At 42.7% G+C, this 22,715-nt stretch overlaps 2 protein-coding genes across 2 annotated transcripts in view; both read left to right on the forward strand.

The window, feature by feature from the left end:
• The window catches only part of LOC306825396 (uncharacterized protein), a 498,202-nt gene that overhangs the window by 67,091 nt on the left and 408,396 nt on the right, over positions 1 to 22,715 (forward strand). The gene's annotated exons all lie outside the window — the stretch shown is intronic.
• The window catches only part of LOC306825776 (uncharacterized protein), a gene marked incomplete at its 5' end in the record, with an annotated part of 41,997 nt that overhangs the window by 3,689 nt on the left and 15,593 nt on the right, over positions 1 to 22,715 (forward strand). The window contains 4 exons of the mRNA XM_079346733.1: positions 1,159 to 2,658; positions 6,635 to 6,808; positions 8,598 to 8,771; positions 19,754 to 19,927. Of these exons, the coding sequence (XP_079202859.1) occupies positions 1,159 to 2,658; positions 6,635 to 6,808; positions 8,598 to 8,771; positions 19,754 to 19,927 (2,022 nt within the window). The remainder of the gene's footprint in view (positions 1 to 1,158; positions 2,659 to 6,634; positions 6,809 to 8,597; positions 8,772 to 19,753; positions 19,928 to 22,715) is intronic.

Raw genomic sequence — 22,715 nt, forward strand, 5'->3', positions numbered from 1 at the left:
GAGCTAAGTTGAGTGAAAGAGGAGGAAAAATATCGCAGTTCCTCATCTTATCTTTTATCTCTACAGAAAAACAAAGGGGTCTGTTTCTGTGGAGGAGCTGCTGTCCAGATGTGCTTTGTGTCAGGACGTCCTGAGAGATCCAGTTTCTACCAGCTGTGGACACTGGTTCTGCAGACAGTGTCTCACCTCATACTGGGACCAGTCTACTTCATCAGGAGAGTCCTCCTGTCCCCAGTGTGGACAAAGACCTGTAATAAGACGAGGACTGCAGATATCCAGTCAGTCCAGCACTGAAATCAGTAAGACTGAAGTCACTGAGTCTGAAAACAAGACCTTATCATTTATTACATTTGTTGTTAATGCTGTTAATATTTACATTAATATAGTCAAATGTATCAATATAATTTAACCTGGTTATATTTAATATGTTCTTCTCTTGGAGCAGCACACATTTATCACAGGGATGTTTTTGTGTCAGTCAGTTTGTTTAATAAATCCAGTCTCAGGATATTTTTCTTCTCTTTCAGCAGATAAAGGTCAGCAGGAGGTTTTAGATGAATATAAGATCAGTCTGAGGAGGAGATATGAACATGTGACTGAAGGAAGTGATGAAATAGGAAGGAGAATCCTCCTCAACAGGATCTACACTAAGCTCTACATCACAGAGGGGCAGAGTGAAGAGATGAACACCCAACATGAGGTGAGACAGATGGAGACAGACTCTAAAAAGAAGACCCTCCATGAGACTCCAATCAAGTGCCGGGACCTCTTTAAAGCCTTAACCGACCAACAGGAACCAAAGACAGGAGCTCAACCCGACCAACAGGAACCAAAGTCAGGAGCTCAACCCGACCAACAGGAACCAAAGACCGGAGCTCAACCCGACCAACAGAAACCAACGACAGGAGCTCAACCCGACCAACAGGAACCAAAGACAGGAGCTAAACCTGACCAACAGGAACCAAAGACAGGAGCTCAACCCGACCAACAGGAACCAAAGACCGGAGCTCAACCCGACCAACAGAAACCCATCAGAGTGGTTCTGACATACGGCGTGGCTGGTGTTGGAAAAACCTTCTCAGTGCAGAAGTTCACTCTGGACTGGGCCGAGAGCTCAGAGAACCAAGACGTCAGTCTGCTGATCCTGCTTTCATTCAGGGAGCTGAACTTGATCAGAGATCAGCACTACAGTCTTCTTGAGCTGCTCCGTGTTTTCCATCCAACATTACAGAAGGTGGCAGCAGAGACGCTCGCTGTCTGTAAACTGTTGTTCATCTTTGACGGCCTGGATGAAAGCAGACTGTCATTGGACTTCACAAACAGGGAGGTTGTGTCTGATGTCACACAGAAGTCATCGTTAAACACACTGTTCACAAACCTCATCAAGGGGAATCTGCTCCCCTCAGCTCTCATCTGGATCACTTCTCGACCTGCAGCAGCCAATCAGATCCCTCCTTCATGTGTCGACAGGGTAACAGAAGTACGAGGCTTCACTGATGCCCAGAAGGAGGAGTACTTCAGGAGGAGGTTCAGTGATGAAGATCTGTCCAGCAGAATCATCTCACACATCCAGACATCCAGGAGCCTCCACATCATGTGTCTGATCCCGGTCTTCTGCTGGATCACTGCCACAGTTCTGGAGCACATGATGAGCACAGAGCAGAGAGGAGAGCTGCCCAAGACCCTGACTGACATGTACTCACACTTCCTGCTGGTTCAGACAAAGAGGAAGAAGAACAAGTACGGTGATGGACATCAGATGAGTCCACATGAGCTGACGGAGGCCGACAGGGAAGTTCTTCTGAAGCTGGGGAGGCTGGCGTTTGAACATCTGGAGGACGGAAACATCATGTTCTACCAAGAAGACCTGGAGCGGTGTGGTCTGGATGTCACAGAGGCCTCGGTGTACTCAGGAGTTTGTACTGAGATCTTCAAAACAGAGTGTTTGATATTCCAGAAATCAGTCTACTGCTTTGTTCATCTGAGCGTTCAGGAGTTTCTGGCTGCAGTCTACATGTTCCAATGTTTCACCGACAGGAAGAGAGGTGTAGTGGAGGCGTTCCTTAAAGACATCCAACACAGGGAATCATCTGGAAATACTTTTTTAAAGAAGGTTAAAGAAGTTATAAGTCCTGGCCCATCTCTGGAAGTCTTCCTGAGAGGTGCCATGGAGAAATCCCTGAAAAGTAAGAACGGTCACCTGGACCTGTTTGTTCGCTTCCTTCATGGTCTTTCTCTGGAGTCAAACCAGAGACTCTTAGGAGGCCTGCTGGGTCAGACAGACAACAGTCCAAATATGATCCAGAGACTCTTAGGAGGCCTGCTGGGTCAGACAGACAACAGTCCAGAAATGATCCAGAGAGTCATCAACAACCTGAAGGAGATGAACAGTGATGACATCTCTCCTGACAGAAGCATCAACATCTTCCACTGTCTGACGGAGATGAAGGACCTCTCAGTCCATCAGGAGATCCAACAGTTCCTGAAGTCAGAGAACAGATCAGAGAAGGAACTCTCTGAGATCCACTGCTCTGCTCTGGCCTACATGCTGCAGATGTCTGAGGAGGTTCTGGATGAGCTGGACCTGCAGAAGTACAAGACATCAGACCAGGGACGACTGAGACTGATTCCAGCTGTGAGGAACTGCAGGAAGGCAGAGTAAGTCCAGATGTGATTAAATATAAGTATAAATAAAGTATCAATAAGCTGTTTAGTTCTTCATATATATATAATATATAATCTCTCTGTTTGTGAAAACAGAGTTCATCTATATTCAGTAAATGAAGAATATTTGTCTCTGTCTTGATTCAAAGCGCTCAGACATTTGTGTTTTCCTCCTGCATGGACTCGAGAGTAAAGTCTGAGTTGTGTTAGCGTGCGTGAAAAGGGACGTTTGATGAGTTTGTCTGTCCTGACTTTATGCTGACAGTAAGAACTTAAAGTAACACAGCTAACGAGAGGTTGATTTGACCCCCGTGTTTTGTGAAGCTGACAGCAATGCCTTTTTGAGATTCTTCACAAACAAGATCAAGATGATCAAGGACAACATCCCGCCCCCTCTTCGTGTTACCCCTGCTGTTTCTGAGCCTGTCTCCAGCTTGTGGTCCTTGTTTAGGACTGTGACGGTTGCTGATATTTCAGCAGTGGTGTCTAAGATGAAGCCCTCCTCTTGCTCATCTGACGTCCTTCCCTGTAGGCTTTTTAAAAAAGTGTTTGGGGAAATCGGCCCGTGTGTGACCAAAATGGTTAACCTGTCTTTGTCCACTGGTGTGTTTCCTACTGCATTCAAACATGCCATAGTGGAGCCATTACTAAAAAAAAAGCAGGCCTAGACCAAACAAATCTTAATAGCTTTAGGCCTATTTCTAAGCTCCCTTTCATGTCAAAGATCCTTGAGAAGGTGGTCTGTAATCAGTTGACCCTTTTCCTGGATCAAAGCAGCATCCATGAACCGCTTCAGTCCGGTTTCCGTAACAAACACTCCACGGAAACGGCCTTACTGAAAGTGTCCAGCGACATCATGATGGCTGCTGACTCTGGAAAGTCCACGGTCCTGGTTCTCTTGGACCTGTCCGCAGCCTTCGACACTGTAGACCATCAGATTCTGCTGAGAAGACTGAGGGATCAAGTTGGACTGTCGGGTTCAGTTCTAAAATGGTTCTCTTATCTAGCTGGACGAAGCTTCAGTGTAGCAGCCAACCAAATAAGGTCGGATTCTGTGGACCTGCTGTGTGGAGTGCCTCAAGGTTCCGTCTTGGGTCCTGTCTTGTTTTTGCTGTATTTGATCCCTCTGGGAAAGATCATACAAAGGTTCGATGATGTTTCTTTCCACCTATTTGCTGACGATATCCAGCTGTACTGCTCTTTTAAGCCGTCCGAGATCCAGAAGCTGAGCTCCCTACGTTATTGTCTGATGGAAATCAAACAATGACTCAGCGAAAATTCTCTGCAGCTCAATGCAGATAAAACAGAAACATTGATTCTCGCCCCTGATGACTCAATTCCAGGGATTAAGCAGTTCTTGGGGGACCTAGGCCAGTCCCTGAAGCCTAGTCTTAGAAACCTGGGAGTTATCTTCGACAAAGACATGTCTTTAGTCCAGCACTGTAAACAGCTGTCAAGGAACTGCTTTTTTCAACTAAGGAAGATCTCCAAACTTAGAAACATGGTTTCGCAGAATGATTTGGAGCTCATTATCCACGCCTTTGTGTCTTCACGTTTAGACTATTGCAATAGTTTGTTTTCTTGTCTTAACAAGAAAGAGCTCTCCAGACTGCAATTTGTTTAAAATTCTGCAGCAAGAATTCTGACCCGCACAAATAGGAGGACCCACATATCCCCTGTTCTGAAAGACCTTCACTGGCTGCCAGTGTCCTTTAGGTTCAGGTTTAAAATCCCGGTTCTGGCCTTCAGAGCCCTACATGGTCAGGCTCCCTCTTACCTTAGTGAGCTGATCCAGCCTTACGCCCCTATGCGAGCGCTGAGGTCTATGGATCAGAACCTGATGAAGGTCCCTCGAGCTCATTTTCGCACTAGAGGTGACCGGTCGTTCCAGGTCGTTGCTCCGAGCCTCTGGAATGAACTTCCATCATCCTTGCGCTCAATTGATTCAGTTGACACTTTCAAGAGTCAACTGAAGACGTTTTTATTTGTCCAGGCTTTTAATTAGTCTGTTTTAGGGCTGCTATGATCTTTGTGCTGTCTGTATATTACTTGTGATGTTTTAACCCTGTTTGTGAAGCACTTTGTGGCCCCTGCCTGCGAAAAGTGCTATTTAAATAAAATTTACTTACTTACTTACTTGATTAGTAACAGTGACATGATGAGTGAAGTTACCAACAGTCATGTCTTACATCACGTTACAGACAGAAGGTGGATCAAAAAGTCAAGCAGCCAAAATAATAGATTTCAGTACATTGGACTGTGTTAGTCAGGTATTATGTTGTGTTGGATCAGATCACAGATTGAAGTCATGGATGATTTTATTGGCCGCTCTCCTCTGAACTGCCCCTTTATTACAACTTTACAAACCCCGAACAAGAATCCATCTGAGAATAATGAATTTACTAAAAGCTACAAAAACAAGATTCATTTCTCTGTTGAGCTTTGATAAAGTTGAGCATGTGACAGCGGGGTTAGAGGTAAATAAAAGTAACAGAGTGATTTATGACAACAAACAACATAAATTGAGTCCCCGGTCTGCTGCTTGTTCTGCTCTGACTTTATGAGCAGATGCAGCTTGTCACAGGTTCGTTTTTAAAAGTGAAAAGATGATGGCTCAGTCGGGAAAACTTCTGTTGGTGGGTTTTTATTCACCAAAGAAAATATATACAACCATGTAAAAAATGTGCCAAAATCCCGGTCAGTGAACAAACAAAAGAAAACAAACAAAGTATTTACAAGACTTTACAGAAAAGGGAAACACGATGTGTTGGGAACAAACGTGATCTGGTCACTTTTTCTGTTCGCTCTCATTTTGTCTCATTTTGACACAGAGGGAAACAAAGACAAAGGATGCGTTCAGATTGTTCCTCCTGTCCACTAACACTCACATTTCTTCCTTTAACCCTGGAAGCAGTTAAGTGGCGGCCATGATAAGAGCCGTCCATAGTCCATTTTCTGTAAAGTGTAGTTCCACCACGGCAGACTCACGTCACTGACCTCCGCCGCGTCACATTATTATGACATCACAGAGTGAAAGTGTGGTCGGATTGTCAAAACAATGCCATCGCCTTTTCCTAAGTCCTTTATGAAGTCTCCTAACACCTTTCCTAAGTCCTTTATGAAGTCTCCTAACACCTTTCCTAAGTTCTTTATAAAGTCTCCTAACACCTTTCCTAAGTCCTTTATGAAGTCTCCTAACACCTTTCCTAAGTCCTTTATGAAGTCTCCTAACACCTTTCACTAAGTCCTTTATGAAGTCTCCTAACACCTTTCACTAAGTCCTTTATGAAGTCTCCTAACACCTTTCACTAAGTCCTTTATGAAGTCTCCTAACACCTTTCACTAAGTCCTTTATGAAGTCTCCTAACACCTTTCCTAAGTCCTTTATGAAGTCTAACACCTTTCCTAAGTCCTTTATGAAGTCTCCTAACACCTTTCCTTCACCCTGTGATGTTTTCACGGGGTTAAGGAAAGGTGGATAGTGAAAGTAGATGGGAGGGACAATCTGAATGCACCCAGAGACTAAATAGACATGGGACAATCAGACACAGGTGAGACTAATCAGGGTCATCAACAAGTCGGGAAACACAAGAAACACAAGACCAGAACACTTGAGCACAAGTACAAATAAAAACCTGACACTGAAAACACAACCTCAACAGGATATTACAAAATAAAACAGGAAACACCAAACTAGGAACCTTAACATGGGAAAAAATATTATGGGCAACATTCTGTAGAAGGACACAAGGATACAAAGTAAGACAGGAAACAGTGAAGACTAGAACTATAATATAAATCAGAAAACACAGGGAACAATGAGAACTAAAAACAGGAAATCAGAACTAAATCATGACATCAGAGAAACACGTTTACAAGTGATGGAAATGTTTGTTAACAAAATTAAAATTGGATGAAAATATGAAGACGTTCCTTTAAATAACATTATCTACCATTTGTTTTACAACAGGTTTAGTAAATGTGGACTATCAGAGACTCACTGTGAAGTCGTGGCCTCAGCTCTGAAGTCCAACCCCTCCCATCTGAGAAAGCTGGACCTGAGCGGGAACAAGCTGCAGGATTCAGGAGTGAAGCTGCTGTCTGCTGGACTGAAGAGTCCAAACTGTAGACTGGAGACTCTGAAGTAAGACTACAGGTTTCATTTCTCTCTTCACATTAATATGATGAGAAGCTAAACTTTAAGAGAGTCAGTCGAGGATTTAAAACATAAAGTACAAACATGAGATGATGTCAGTCTTTCAGACAGCGCTGTCATCAAAAACAACAAACGTCTCTCTGTCATCAGAAAAGGACGAACACAAGATGAAGTGAGAAAATGAAACCTGAGGGGGAAATCACTGAGAACAAGAGAGAGATACTGATCATATATTAAAGAAAGATGAAGATGTGACGGTACATTTCTTCTGACAGCTGCAGCTGTAAAAGCTGGAATCAGGGTTCCCACGCGTCCTGGAACACCTGGAAAATGATCAATGCATTTTCCAGTCATGGAAAACATGTAAAATGAGAAAAAATGTCAAACGTCCTGGAAACAGTTTAGTTTCCCAGGAAATGTATTTATCCTCCCCCGGCCAATGTGAACGGATTAAAAGTTCTGCGCATGGATTTGTCCACTTATCTTCTGACAACAGGAAGACACAGCGCTTCTTTGCCGGCGCAGCGCCCCACGTGACGCTACCCAACACAGTCACATGAATGATTGTCATGATCAGCACATCATCACCATTATTTACTGTATGTTTATACTCTGGTGCCAAGAAGGCAGACTATCAGACAGAATGCTATTTGGACTTTCAGAATAAAAGACAGTCGTAAGATAACCTGAAGAACTCCTCACAGAAGATCACAACAGATGGATCAGTGTTCCTGTCTCACCACAGCCATGACAGCACACATGTGAGAGGGAGTTTTACATGTTCTTAAATCTGCTTGGTGTGATAAAGGTCATATGTGTCATTTTAATTCTAGGAATTGTATATCTTCCACATTTAGATAAGGCTGTAGTGTTTTAAAAGCAGCCTCCCACAGTGGTCAGGGATAAGCCCAAGTCCCTCTCTCATTGGTGTTTGATGCAGGATAAGCTGTCAGAGGAGGCAGTGGACCAATCTCCTCCCTGAAGTTCTCTCCCTCAGTCTGAAGTCAGTGAAAGGCCTCATCCTTTATGATGTGTCCCAGGTGGTTTAAAGGGTAGTCTAAGCCTACCCTGGAAGTTTCCATGTTCAGTTTGTCAGTGTTCTAGCAGCAGCTGTTAATAAGGGCTTATTCCATACAGGGCGTGATGGTTAAGACCACCCATTAAAGGATTCTGTAAGGATTGAACAACATCACAGCTGAATGAAAGAATTGTCTCTTTTCAAAGAGTTTAAGGGTGGAACCATGAAGCTGATAAAGAGACAGACTTGCTCTGTTCATAAAGGAGATTTTCCTTCATCCATATAGACGTAGACTTCACATGATGATGCTAAAACAATTCAAGTAGAAAACAGGAAATGAAGCGTCTGACCCTCAACAAGAATGACACATGATCATGTTCCCTTTTTAAAGATTTGTTACTAAACAGTCAGAGTTTCATTATAAATACATTTAAATTATAGATATTTTATAGAACATGTTTGATTTTACACACACACACACAGACACACACACGCACAGTCCCAGGTGTGTGTAGCTCAGTAGAGTAGTGGGTGTGTAATCTTGACTGAGATCAGTAACATGTTGGTGTCTTTATTGACATGAACAGCTGGATGAATGTTTGGATGATGTCTGTAGAAAGCTGACATTTGAATGATCCACAAGAACAATGACAAAGTCTCTCTACTTATTTTAGGGACACACTCACTGATTGGACCTAGTTATGTTCTTATCATCTCATTCATCATTCTTTTTATTCTCTTCTTTTATTCTTTATTCAGTTTGGAGAGCTGCAGTTTGTCAGAGATCAGCTGTTCTTCTCTGGCCTCAGCTCTGAAGTCCAACCCCTCCCATCTGAGACTTCTGTACCTGAGTAAGAACAAGCTGCAGGATTCAGGAGTGAAGCTGCTGAGTGATTTTCTGCAGAGTCCAAACTGTAGACTGGAGACTCTGAGGTCAGTTCACTTCTTCTCTGTTTGTGTTTTACATCTCATGTGTTTGATTATCAGCTGAAACATTTTCATGTTCACATGTTTCTGACCTCCATGAAGTTTTAGATTGAATGCTGTTCATGTTGATTTTCTTGTTTGAATCTGGATCATCAATAAATCTGATTTTTAACAAAATACTTTAAATGGAGTTCTTTAAGTTTTTAAAGTGAAAGTTTCTGATTTTTATTAGCAGAACAACTTTTTACGCAGCGTTCAAACGAAGACACAAACACACATGAACTTCTCTTTGCTGTGAACATCCGCATTGCGGGCACACGCGCTTTTATTAAGTTCACCTGTAGGGTCACAAATTACACAGGTTAGGTCACATGACAACACATGGGAAATCAAAATAGAAAAACAAATACAGACAGGGGCATAATCTCAAACACAAAATGAAATTAGAGCACAAATCTCAACACCCCCACTTGCTCACATTTCCCAAATTCCATCTTATGAACATGCATACAGAAAAATGCAGACACTTCATATTTCAAACATAAACATCTTTAACCTTTCCAGCTTTAACTTAGTAGCAGGCTTCGTTAACACATCTGCTACCATATCATTAGTTGGGCAGTACTTAAGGTGTATTTCACCATCATTCACTAAGGACCTAACAAAGTGGTATTTTATGTCTACATGCTTGCAGCGTTGTCTATGGACTGGATTTTTGGCTAAAGCTATAGCTCCTTGATTGTCTTCATAGACACAGCATTTGTAACCTTGACCGTCAAAACACTTCATCAGCTGTTTTAAGTGTAAACATTCCTGCATTGTCGCAGCTAATGCCATATATTCGGCCTCACAGGTAGATAATGCAACTGTTGGCTGTCGTTTGGTTTTCCAAGAAACCAGTGGATCGTTCTTGTTTAAGCTGATGCAGTACCCTGTCGTACTCTTTCTATCATCAACATCAGAAGCCCAATTTGCATCACTGTAGGCATGAATCAGGTTGTCCTCTGCATATTTACAAAAACACAATGCTTTGTCTTGGGTTCCCTTCAAATATCGTAAAACATGCTTCACAGTTGCCCATTGATCAGAAAAAGGTTTGTTGAAATACATAGACAGTTTACTCACAACAAAACTTAAATCTGGCCTTGTACAGGTTGCTAAGTAAATTAAACTCCCTACTGCCTCTTTGTATTTCCTGACATCATCCATGTCTTCCGCATCATTACTGTAATCAAGTTTTTGTTCACATGGGGTTGCTCTTGGTTTACAGTTTAACATAGAAAATCTTTCCAGAACTTTTTGTACATACTTGCTCTGAGACATTTTGACAGTGTCACCATTTTGTACAAAATCAATACCAAGAAAATGAGAGAGTTTGCCAAGATCTTTCATTTGAAACTTGGAATTCAGCATTTCTTTGACACATTTCAAGATTTTCTCATCACTAGCAGCAATAATTAAATCATCAACCCATATTATTATGTGAATCTTCACTTTCTCAGTGACTTTACTATAGACACAATGGTCAACTGGATTTTGCACAAACTTCATTTCACACAGATAGTTATGCAACATCTTGTTCCAATTGCGTCCTGACTGTTTTAGTCCATACAGGGATTTGTTTAGTTTACATACTAGTGTGTCATTATCGCCATTATCTCCAGATTTTATTTCATAACCTTCTGGCTGATCCATGTATATCTCGCATTCAATTGGCGCATGCAAATACGCGGTTTTCACGTCCATCTGGTGGACAATCAGATCATTCTGCACCGCTTTTTGTACAAAAACTCTTAGGCTCGTCATGCTCGCTGTTGGAGAAAAGGTCTCGTCATAATTTACGCCTTGTTTTTGACTAAATCCTTTTGCGACATATCTAGCCTTGTATTTGTCTGTTCCATCATTGTTCTTTTTCAAGGCATAAACCCACCTTCCCCCCACTACACCTTTGCCCTCGGGTAGTGTGGTCAGGGTGAATGTTGAGTTGTCATTTAACGATTGCACTTCCTCATCCATAGCATTACGCCATTTCTTCGCGTTTACTGAACTTACAGCTTCTTTGTATGTTAAAGGGATATCACATACAAGTTTATAGCAGTAATCAATGTTGGTCATATCATCTCCGAAACCACAAATGTAATCGCCATAACGCTCTGGCTCTCTTCGCTCTCTGGCAGGATAGCGCCTCTCTAGAGGTGCATCTCCATTCTCACGCTCTTCTTTCTCCGCTTTTATTGTGCCTGTTGCGCCTGACTCGCGCTCTGTGTCACTTTCCGTTATCTCTAGGCCTATTTGTGAGACAGCAGGAGGGATGTGTACGCCTTGTCCCTTTCTTTGGACTAAAACATCATCATCTTCTGCATCCTGCATGTTTTTATTTTGTCTAGAGACGAACTCAACGAGCCTATGTTTTTGAATCTTTTTGTTGCTGGGATAGTAAATCGTGTATGCTGGACTATTTTTGTCATGACCGACGAAAACCCCTTCTTTACCTCTAGAGTCCAACTTTCCTCTATGATGTTTGTATGCATAACAGATCTGTCCGAACTTCTGCATCCTAGCGACATTTGGCTGCCTACCGGTTAACATGTAATAAGGTGTCTGTTTAGTGCGCTTGTTAAAACACCTATTCCTTACGACTGCCGCGGTCTGGACAGCATATGTCCACAAATATTTTGGTAGCTCGCTCTCGATGAGCATACATCTGGCCATATCAAACAGTGTTCGCCAACTGCGTTCGGCTGTGCCGTTTTGGTGCGGGGAATATGGGGCCGAGGTTTCATGCCGGATACCTTTCTCGCTCAGCAATGTCCGAAACTCTCTGCCCGTGTACTCAGTCCCGTTGTCAGATCGCATCGATTTTATTGTCCCATAAGGGGCCGTATCAGCGATGAACTTTTCAGTAGCTTGCACGGTGTCACTCTTTTTTTTCAGAAAATAAACAAATACCGCACTAGAATAATCATCTGTAAAAGATAATGCGTATCTGTGACCATCTAGAGACATTGGATCTATGGGGCCGGCTAAATCAGTATGAACCATGTCAAGTGGCGCTTTGGCCCTTCGATCTAGATTTCTGTTTCTGGTTTGCACAAATTTCCCCTGTATGCAGATCTCACAACTAGGGGTAGGTATGCCTCCCTTTTTATCAATGACCATTCCATCAACAACATCACACATTCTCCTTAAATCTGCAAAATTACAATGTCCGAAAATCTCATGCCAGCTCTGCAGATCTAAGCTTTTCTTGCATTTGTCATTACAGTCATTTTCTGTTGTGTGTAGATAATAAAGTTTGTTGTGCACATGTATGGGGAATTTGGTACCGTCTTTATGTAGCAGGACGTTTCTCTTCTCGCTGAAAATCACAGTAGCTCCATTTGAAGTAGCAGCCTTCACGGAGAAGATATCTTGAGGGTATGTAGGAATGTACAGGGCACCCTTCAGCATTGTTCGGAATGATTGTCCCTTGCTGTCGAGTAGCCACACCTCCGCGTCACCCCTGCGTTTGGCCACTCCATTGCACCTGGATCCGTCAGCCAATTCCACACAGTGGGTACCGGCCTGGAAACTTTCATCAAACTTTTTGAAGTTTGCAATGTCTGTGACAATGTGTGACGTGGCACCTGCATCGACCATCAGCCCTCTTCTCACACCAGGCACCTGCTTCTCCGCGTCTTTGTCACTTATCTGGAAGGCGAACTCCTTACACCCAGTCTTCTCTGAAACTCTCTGTGCTTTGTCCCGCTGTTTCCTCCGTCTACAACTTGCACTGTTGTGAGTGTTACTTTTACATTGATGGCACCACTGTTTGCGCACACAGTTTCTGGCTATGTGACCTCTGTTGCCGCATTTGTAACACACAATGTCCGTATTACGTCCACTCGCTCCCTCTCGATCATGCTTTGATTCATAATGTGCTCTTGCCTTCATCACATTGTCCTCAAAAGCTGTTGCGCGCATGGTTTCATTGTCCTCAAAACTTCTCAGCTTCGTCTTAAATTCAGCAAAAGTGAACTGATCGTCAGTCTGGGTTATATGGATTGCAAAGGGTTTAAAAGTCTCTGGTAGCCCCTTTAAAACCATCGCTATCAGAAGGCCATCACTTAATTGTTCATCTGCTTTTCTGAGGGCAGTGATTGCAGTCTCTGCTCTGATTATATATTCGGTGACGCTCTCATTTGGTGATTTTTGCAAAGAGGTTAACTCGGTATACAGGTTAATTATCCTTGGTTTTCCTTTTCCATCGTAGTACTCTCGGAGAATCTTTAGCGCTGCGCGGCCATCATCTGCTGCTTCTCTCATTATAAGCGACAGGCTCTTATCATCCAGGAACTGAATGAGCTCCGCGTAAGCCTCGGCATTTTTCCCCTCCTCCTCCTCATCATCGGCGATGGGCTCTTTTAGGATTGTGTCCTTCAAGCCTTGTAGACAAAGGTGACCCAAAAATTTCGTTTCCCACAGTTCATAATTTCTCTCGTCACCGTCAAAAACGAGTCTCGCCCAGCGGCTACTTGGTCCGGCGCCTCCGTCTTTTCTGCTCATGTTGCAGGTTCACACAGAATTCAGGTGCACGCTGTAAACGTCGCGACTCTCACCCGACAAGTAAATCTCACTGTGCGTTATGAGATCTGGGCCCATAACCTGTTAGCAGAACAACTTTTTACGCAGCGTTCAAACGAAGACACAAACACACATGAACTTCTCTTTGCTGTGAACATCTGCATTGCGGGCACACGCACTTTTATTAAGTTCACCTGTAGGGTCACTAATTACACAGGTTAGGTCACATGACAACACATGGGAAATCAAAATAGAAAAACAAATACAGACAGGGGCATAATCTCAAACACAAAATGAAATTAGAGCACAAATCTCAACAGTTCAAAACTGAAGACACAAGATTATCTGAACTGACATATATGTGATTATTAGACACACATACACACACGCACACACACACACATACACACACACACATTGTCACCCTCACACCATCACCAACTCACACACATTGATGTTTTTAATCACACGTTCAAAGTAAAGCAAACTGCTTTATTAACATCATCATCAATCAATTAATTAAGTCTGTCATTGACCCCGCGTGCTTCAGCAACAGTTTATAAACAGCACTTTTTCAATGAAATAAATACCACAATAAAGCATAAACAAGCCGTCTTTAAAAATAAAGAGACGCGCTATAAATGACTGATCAAACAAACTTAATAATATCAGCGCCTGCCTGAACCAGCACCACTGCAGATGTTTCCATGCCAGCAAAACAGTCTTTCCCAAAACATGAACACTTACCGGCTATCTCTTTGGTTTGTCGGAGATGATCAACTTTGCACAGATCATTTTGTGGTTGTATTTTTCTCTGTAGTTTCAGCATATTAACCTGTCGCTCTGCCTCTGCTCCCCAGCTGTCTGTGTGCATCTCTCTTAATACCTCGGGTGCACTCGCGCTGTCAGGATTCATTCCTTCTGTCTGCTTCCGTCCGTTTGACTCGACAGTTTGCATAATGTGCAGCAGACCCACCGACTCATCCGATTTGTATTACGATTAACTGATCATGTAAATGGATTGTAGTCTGCCATGCCTATGCAAAGTGAAGTTCCCCCCAAAACCTCGGGATGCCCACTGAAATATGATGAAAGGTTGAGCATTGACTTTAAGAGCAGACACGTCGGCTGGAATTTAATGTTAAAGAGACACGATTGTAATGCGACCTGCTGAATGAGGTCACATGACCATGACTAGTATGAAGGGGCTGGAAGACCTTACGCTTAAATAGTAAGTTAGTCATCTCTGATTTCCTTCAGGATTACATATTCCTGTGCAAGTCCATCGGTCTGTTGAAGGTGCTTCTATCTAGGCGCCAAATGATGTGCCTTGACGGGAGCGTGGCCTACTGTTTATACTCCAACTTTTATCAATGTGATGCAGGTCGATTGTGAGCTGCTGGTTGGTATGGGTGGAGAGGCCAGAAACCGGTAGCCGTGAGCACAAGTCCTAATAGCTGGATAGCCACACCCCGTTGAATTACAATATAGTGAGAACTCCACATGCACTTTAATCTATGATATTATCATCACCACACTAAGTTGGGTTCCACACGCATGCTAAATGACTTATTCTTCAGCTGTAGTAAACTACTCTGTGCTGACTCATTGCCGAATTAGAGAGAGCTCTCACAGGTTTACCTGCCAGCCGGACAACTGTCAGAGTGAAACGACTTTCAATTATAACACAATTACTGTGATAGTCTGGCCATTACACGGTTTAAAGGCTAAATGAGTAACAATTTAAGAATGCATATAGCAGAGATCGAGTATATCCTGTGTAAATGTCTCTCTGAGTCATGGCTGTCCACCAAGAGAGCGACGCACCAGTTCCGCTATCTCTGACCATGACTGAGCTTACAGGATCTATATCTGCTTTACCAAGGCTGGCCAGCCGCTCATCCCTTTGTGCATGAAGTTGTTAAACTGCAGAATTACAGAAAGAAACTGCGCTCGCTGTTAGTTTCAATGGCTCGCAAAGATTTGTGGGGCTATGAGCCTCCTCAGACGCAACTGTTAGCCTACTAATGTGACGATGCAGTTTCAATGGTTTTGGAGTCATGCTGTTGCCCAATGGCGACATCTAATGGATCAGAGTCGACCATCCTTCCTTTAAGGGAAGCACTTGAAAGTCTGTAGAGACTTCTTTGACAGTATTTAAGTTTCGAGGTATTTCAGCACTCTAAAGTCCGTTCTAATTGATGATCATGTTTGCACGAACTAGTCGAGAGCTACGTCAAGTTTGATCCGGCTTCAACGACATGTATTCGAAGACATGTTCCGTAACTGTATGTCAATCGAGGTACATGTGCATGCCAAGTATCGCTTGTTAGATAAAACATATATTACCTGTAGTTAATTAAATATTGAATTAAGTCCAGATGTCATGATGTGATTATGGCAAATCCTCATAACAGCAGTGTTGCAAGTATTTATGCAGCCCTAGTATGACTTCAAGCTGTTGAAACAAGCAATATGTTGAATAAAAGACAGGCACAGAAAATGGACTACTAGCCTGTTCATGCTGAAAAACTCTTATTGAGTGACTGGCAGCCCTGTGCATTAAATCAAACTTATAACACCATGCAGGGATTAAAGTTTTCCGTCTACATGACGGAATTCTGTCAAATTAAAATTAGGAGATGGAACAAAAATTCACATAGACGTGTGATAGGCTGCCGAAATTCGCAAGCATTCCTTATGCGCTGCGTGTCGTAAGCATTAGTGATGTGTCGGTCGCGAACGTAACGTCGGCTCTTTGAAGTGAACGACAGGAGCCGGCTCGTCATTGGGAGCAGATTAGTTTTTGTCTTGTCTTTTTTCTGTTAAAGCCGGATATCATTGGTGAAGATGCGTGGTTGCGTCTGTGTCCTCACTGAGCAGGGGGGTGGGAGGGGTTATACAGGCAGGAGACGAACAGGAGAGAGAGAGACAGAGATCAACACCTCTGTTATGTCCTCCTCGTATTTTTCTTTAAGTTTCGTTTCATTAAAACCGAAAGTAAACACAGTCGCGAGTCTCACGACATGACTGCAGGTCTATTTTTTAGAACAGCATTTAAATGAATCGGATCAACGATGTAACGTAGTTTTAAGAGGCAGCGTCAATCAAGTTATCATCTGTTGCAGCAAGAAAGGCAGAAGATGATCAGGCAAAGAGGAGAACTTTTTATTTTGAACTTGATTTTTTAGAAAGAGGATTTGGTGTAGTGTTCCTTCATTTTGAGACATTATCACCATTTAGTTTCTATGTATTTATGTGTTTGGTGACCAAAACTGTAATAAGCTAAGAGAATGAGAAACAGTGAATGAGCCTTTAGATGCAACAGACAGACAATAAAGATGTAAATGTAGCCTGGGCTGAAAAATGAAAGGACATGAATCAGAATATTTGCAGATAATATTTAACAGAGGATGAGACAGGAGGAGAGGAGAGAGAGAGAGCAGGAGAAGGAACCAGTGAGATGAATGTGGAGTCAGGTCCAGGAAGCCCATTATCAGCCCAGGACCCAGTTACATCCAAAGACCAGGACCCAGATACATACAAAGACCAGGACCCAGTTACATCCAAAGACCAGAGTCTCTCTATATCACTCAGTCAATCACCATATCCTATACCAAACACTTCATATACAGTTAGAGATCACCTTAGTTGTTATTTATTGTGAGGCAGCAACACCACACACACAAATACTTCAGTTATAGTTTTATATATTTTATGATTGCAGCAACACACTCGTACAAAGACACACTAAACAGTTTTGCCTAAAATAAATGTTTTTCGAATGTTGACCTCGATATTTCAAAAATCCTGGCCAGGGCCGCTTTTTTATTTTGGGTTTTTTCCTCTCTCTCTTCTTTTTCCTCTTCAAGCTGCAACTCTGCAGAGTGTATAAATAAGTGTTTATGTCATAAACATTTGATATTATGCATGTTTCTACATTAGTAATTCATATTGTTCCTCGTTTTATATTATTGTTGGTAATAAATTAATTTAAGCACCAAAAACATCTGAAGGCCACTTGGGAGCTGAAAGAGCCGGTTCTCTAAAAAGAGCCGGAATTCCCATCACTACTCCAGAGCCCCTGGGCCAGCCACTGCCTCCACTTCTAATAGAAAGTCAAGCCAAAGAAAGAAAGGAGGGTCAGGTGTAGCCATGCTTGAGACATTTGGCTTTGTGGCTAAAAAGAAAAAGTAAACTGTCACTATAGCTATGTTTGCAGCTGTTTACTTTTCAGGTTTTCAGGTTTCTTTTTGAGGTTCAAAGTCTTTTTTTGTGAGGTTTAAATAAAATGTGGACAATTATTTCTTAAATAAGCTTTGTAAAACCCTTCTTGAAATTATTGGTTTGACCATATTCATAAGGGCCTTTTGGAGACCAACATAAATTAGTTGGAGAAAACAATGGTGCTTATTGACAGTGAATTGATCCGTTCTGACCAACCTAAAAAAACATTTTGTTTCTGTCATTGATGCTGAAGTTTAGGGAATTGGTTCTGTGAGCTGAAAGATCTCTAATAGTCCTTCTGATTTATCGCTGTGTGCCGGTGCCTATGTGGCAGCTGCTTGAGCCGGGAGAGCACTTTGGATGTAGTGGGCTACTGTTAAAGCACTATATAATGCACACCATGTGGGTTGGGCATGCCAAACTTTTTTTCAGTCAAAACATATTTATTTACTTTAATCTCTGCACCATGAGTGTCACAGGTGCAGGCAGAAAACAGGGAGGAGGACCCAATTACAGTAAACTAAAATATTTGTTGAACAAAAGGCAAAACAAAACTTACTCAATTAATGAATCCAAAACGTCCGAAAAACCACAAGGAACAAAACAAAGTAAATCCAGGCAGTAAAGAACACGGGGAAACAAGTAACTTCAAGCAAAGGACAAAAGACAATGAACTGACAAGAGGGTAAGAAAACACAGGCAGTACAACAGCACCCAGCTGGAAGAAACGATGTCCAAGCTGAAGCCCAGTGACTCAGCAGCTTTCACCTTCAGCACAGAGGACGTGGTGAAAGCCCTCAGGAAGACAAGGGAGAACAGCTCACCTGGCCCAGACAACATCAGCGGCCGCGTCCTGAAGCACTGTGCCGAGCAGCTAGGGGGCGTGTTTTTACTACTCCTTCATCGAGAACATCATCACGTTCTCCATCACATGCTGGTTCTACTCCACCAGCCTCCAGAACAGAAACCGCCTGCAGAGCATAGCCACAGTCTGCTCTAAGGTCATTGGACTTCCTGTTAGAACTCTGTCGACCATCTATGAGCAGCAGACACTCAGGTTAGCTGGTCAGATCATGCAGGACCCTTCTCACGCTCTTTTCTCAGGGTTCGGGTGTCTCCCTTCAGGACGCCGTCTTCGCTGTCCCTGCTGCAGGACACAGAAGAGAAGAGCAACCTTCATCCCCAGGGCTGTCCAGCTCCTCAACTCCTGACCCCTCTGAACATCCCCTTCCCCCACTCTGACATCCTCCCCTGGACACCATCACCCCCCCTCCCTGGACACCATCACCCCCCCTCCCCTGGACACCTTCACCCCCCCTCTCCCACCCCAGACACCCTCCCTGGACACCCTCACCCCCCCTCCCCTGGAAACCTTTACCTTTACCTCAGCTTTGAGGTCATTACCGGATTTCACCGATTTTTTTGGATGATCAAGCAGCTTCCTGCACCAGCGTGTGCTGCCATTGCCCGTGGGGTTGAGGTCATTGGAGTGGAGATGACATTCTCCTTTTGAGTTGAATCTGATTGAAGCAGCGTCTCCAGCTGCACACATGAACACGCATATTTGAGCGTATATTGCAGCGTGAGCCTGAAGAAACAGAATGACTGTGGAAGAGAGAGAGTTTTAAGTGTTTGACAGCAGCAGGTTGATTGGTTGAGAAAGTTGGTGGCAAAGTCTGGTTGGTTAATTCCAGGATGATACACGCCCAAAATCAGCTGCTCACCAGAGAGAGAGAGAGAGACATAGTAGTAGGGGGTGTGGTTTCAGAATGAATGAAAGAATTACACCAGTCTTCCTGTCTGAACTCACGCTGAGCTCCATTAAATGTTCAAGACTGAAGACACGAGATTATCTGAACTGACATATTTGATTATGAAGTACACACACACACACACACACACACACACACACACACACACACACACACACAGACAGTCCCAGGTGTGTGTAGCTCAGTAGAGTAGTGGGTGTGTAATCTTGACTGAGATCAGTAACATGTTGGTGTCTTTATTGACATGAACAGCTGGATGAATGTTTGGATGATGTCTGTAGAAAGCTGACATTTGAATGATCCACAATAACACAATGACAAAGTCTCTCTACTTATTTTAGGGACACACTCACTGATTGGACCTAGTTATGTTCTTATCATCTCATTCATCATTCTTTTTATTCTCTTCTTTTATTCTTTATTCAGATTGTGGAGCTGCAGTTTGTCAGAGATCAGCTGTTCTTCTCTGGCCTCAGCTCTGAAGTCCAACCCCTCCCATCTGAGAGAGCTGGACCTGAGCTGGAACAAGCTGCAGGATTCAGGAGTGAAGCTGCTGAGTGATTTTCTGCAGAGTCCAAACTGTAGACTGAAGACTCTGAGGTCAGTTCACTTCTTCTCTGTTTGTGTTTTACATCTCATGTGTTTGATTATCAGCTGAAACATTTTCATGTTCACATGTTTCTGACCTCCATGAAGTTTTAGATTGAATGCTGTTCATGTTGATTTTCTTGTTTGAATCTGCATCATCAACAAATCTGATTTTTAACAAAATACTTTAAATGGAGTTCTTTAAGTTTTTAAAGTGAAAGTTTCTGATTTTTATTAGATTTTCAAAACTGAAGACACGAGATTATCTGAACTGACATATATGTGATGATAAGGTACACACACACAGACACACACACACACACACATTGATGTTTTTAATCACACGTGCAAAGTAAAGCAAACTGCTTTATTCACGTCATCATCAATCAATTAATTAAGTCTGTCATTGACCCCGCGTGCTTCAGCAACAGTTTATAAACAGCACTTTTTCAATGAAATAAATACCACAATAAAGCATAAACAAGCCGTCTTTAAAAATAAAGAGACGCGCTATAAATGACTGATCAAACAAACTTAATAATATCAGCGCCTGCCTGAACCAGCACCACTGCAGATGTTTCCATGCCAGCAAAACATGAACACTTACCGGCTATCTCTTTGGTTTGTCGGAGATGATCAACTTTGCACAGATCATTTTGTGGTTGTATTTTTCTCTGTAGTTTCAGCATATTAACCTGTCGCTCTGCCTCTGCTCCCCAGCTGTCTGTGTGCATCTCTCTTAATACCTCGGGTGCACTCGCGCTGTGACGATTCATTCCTTCCGTCTGCTTCCGTCCGTTTGACTCGACAGTTTGCATAATGTGCAGCAGACCCACCGACTCATCCGATTTGTATTACGATTAACTGATCATGTAAATGGATTGTAGTCTGCCATGCCTATGCAAAGTGAAGTTCCCCCCAAAACCTAGGGATGCCCACTGAAATATGATGAAAGGTTGAGCATTGACTTTAAGAGCAGACACGTCGGCTGGAATTTAATGTTAAAGAGACACGATTGTAATGCGACCTGCTGAATGAGGTCACATGACCATGACTAGTATGAAGGGGCTGGAAGACCTTACGCTTAAATAGTAAGTTAGTCATCTCTGATTTCCTTCAGGATTACATATTCCTGTGCAAGTCCATCGGTCTGTTGAAGGTGCTTCTATCTAGGCACCAAATGATGTGCCTTGACGGGAGCGTGGCCTACTGTTTATACTCCAACTTTTATCAATGTGATGCAGGTCGATTGTGAGCTGCTGGTTGGTATGGGTGAAGAGGCCAGAAACCAGTAGCCGTGAGCACAAGTCCTAATAGCTGGATAGCCACACCCCATTGAATTACAATATAGTGAGAACTCCACATGTACTTTAATCTATGATATTATCATCACCACACTAAGTTGGGTTCCACACGCATGCTAAATGACTTTTACTTCAGCTGTAGTAAACTACTCTGTGCTGACTCATTGCCGAATTAGAGAGAGCTCTCACAGGTTTACCTGCCAGCCGGACAACTGTCAGAGTGAAACGACTTTCAATTATAACACAATTACTGTGATAGTCTGGCCATTACATGGTTTAAAGGCTAAATGAGCAACAATTTAAGAATGCATATAGCAGAGATCGAGTATATATTGTGTAAATGTCTCTCTGAGTCATGGCTGTCCACCAAGAGAGCGACGCACCAGTTCTGCTATCTCTGACCATGACTGAGCTTACAGGATCTATATCTGCTTTACCAAGGCTGGCCAGCCGCTCATCCTCATATATTACCTGTAGTTAATTAAATTTTGAATTAATTCCAGATGTCATAATGTGATTATGGCAAATCCTCATAACAGCAGTGTTGCAAGTATTTATGCAGCCCTAGTATGACTTCAAGCTGTTGAAACAAGCAATATGTTGAATAAAAGCCAGACACAGAAAATGGACTACTAGCCTGTTCATGCTGCCGTGTGCATTAAATCAAACTTATAACACCATGCAGGGATTAAAGTTTTCCGTCTACATGACGGAATTCTGTCAAATTAAGATTAGGAGATGGAACAAAAATTCACATAGACGTGTGATAGGCTGCCGAAATTCGCAAGCATTCCTTATGCGCTGCGTGTCGTAAGCATTAGTGATGTGTCGGTCGCGAACGTAACGTCGGCTCTTTGAAGTGAACGACGGGAGCCGGCTCGTCATTGGGAGCAGATTAGTTTTTGTCTTGTCTTTTTTCTGTTAAAGCCGGCTATCATTGGTGAAGATGCGTGGTTGCGTCTGTGTCCTCACTGAGCAGGGGGGTGGGAGGGGTTATACAAGCAGGAGACGAACAGGAGAGAGAGAGAGACAGAGATCGACACCTCTGTTATGTCCTCCTCGTATTTTTCTTTAAGTTTCGTTTCATTAAAACCAAAAGTAAACACAGTCGCGAGTCTCACGACGTGACTGCAGGTCTATTTTTTAGAACAGCATTTAAATGAATCAGAGCAACGATGTAACGTAGTTTTAAGAGGCAGCGTCAATCAAGTTATCATCTGTTGCAGCAAGAAAGGCAGAAGATGATCAGGCAAAGAGGAGAACTTTTTATTTTGAACTTGATTTTTTAGAAAGAGGATTTGGTGTAGTGTTCCTTCATTTTGAGACATTATCACCATTTAGTTTCTATGTATTTATGTGTTTGGTGACCAAAACTGTAATAAGCTAAGAGAATGAGAAACAGTGAATGAGCCTATAGATGCAACAGAGAGACAATAAAGATGTAAATGTAGCCTGGGCTGAAAAATGAAAGGACATGAATCAGAATATTTGCAGAT

The sequence above is a fragment of the Symphodus melops genome, assembly GCF_947650265.1.
Source record: "Symphodus melops genome assembly, chromosome: 6".
Classification (NCBI taxonomy): domain Eukaryota; kingdom Metazoa; phylum Chordata; class Actinopteri; order Labriformes; family Labridae; genus Symphodus; species Symphodus melops.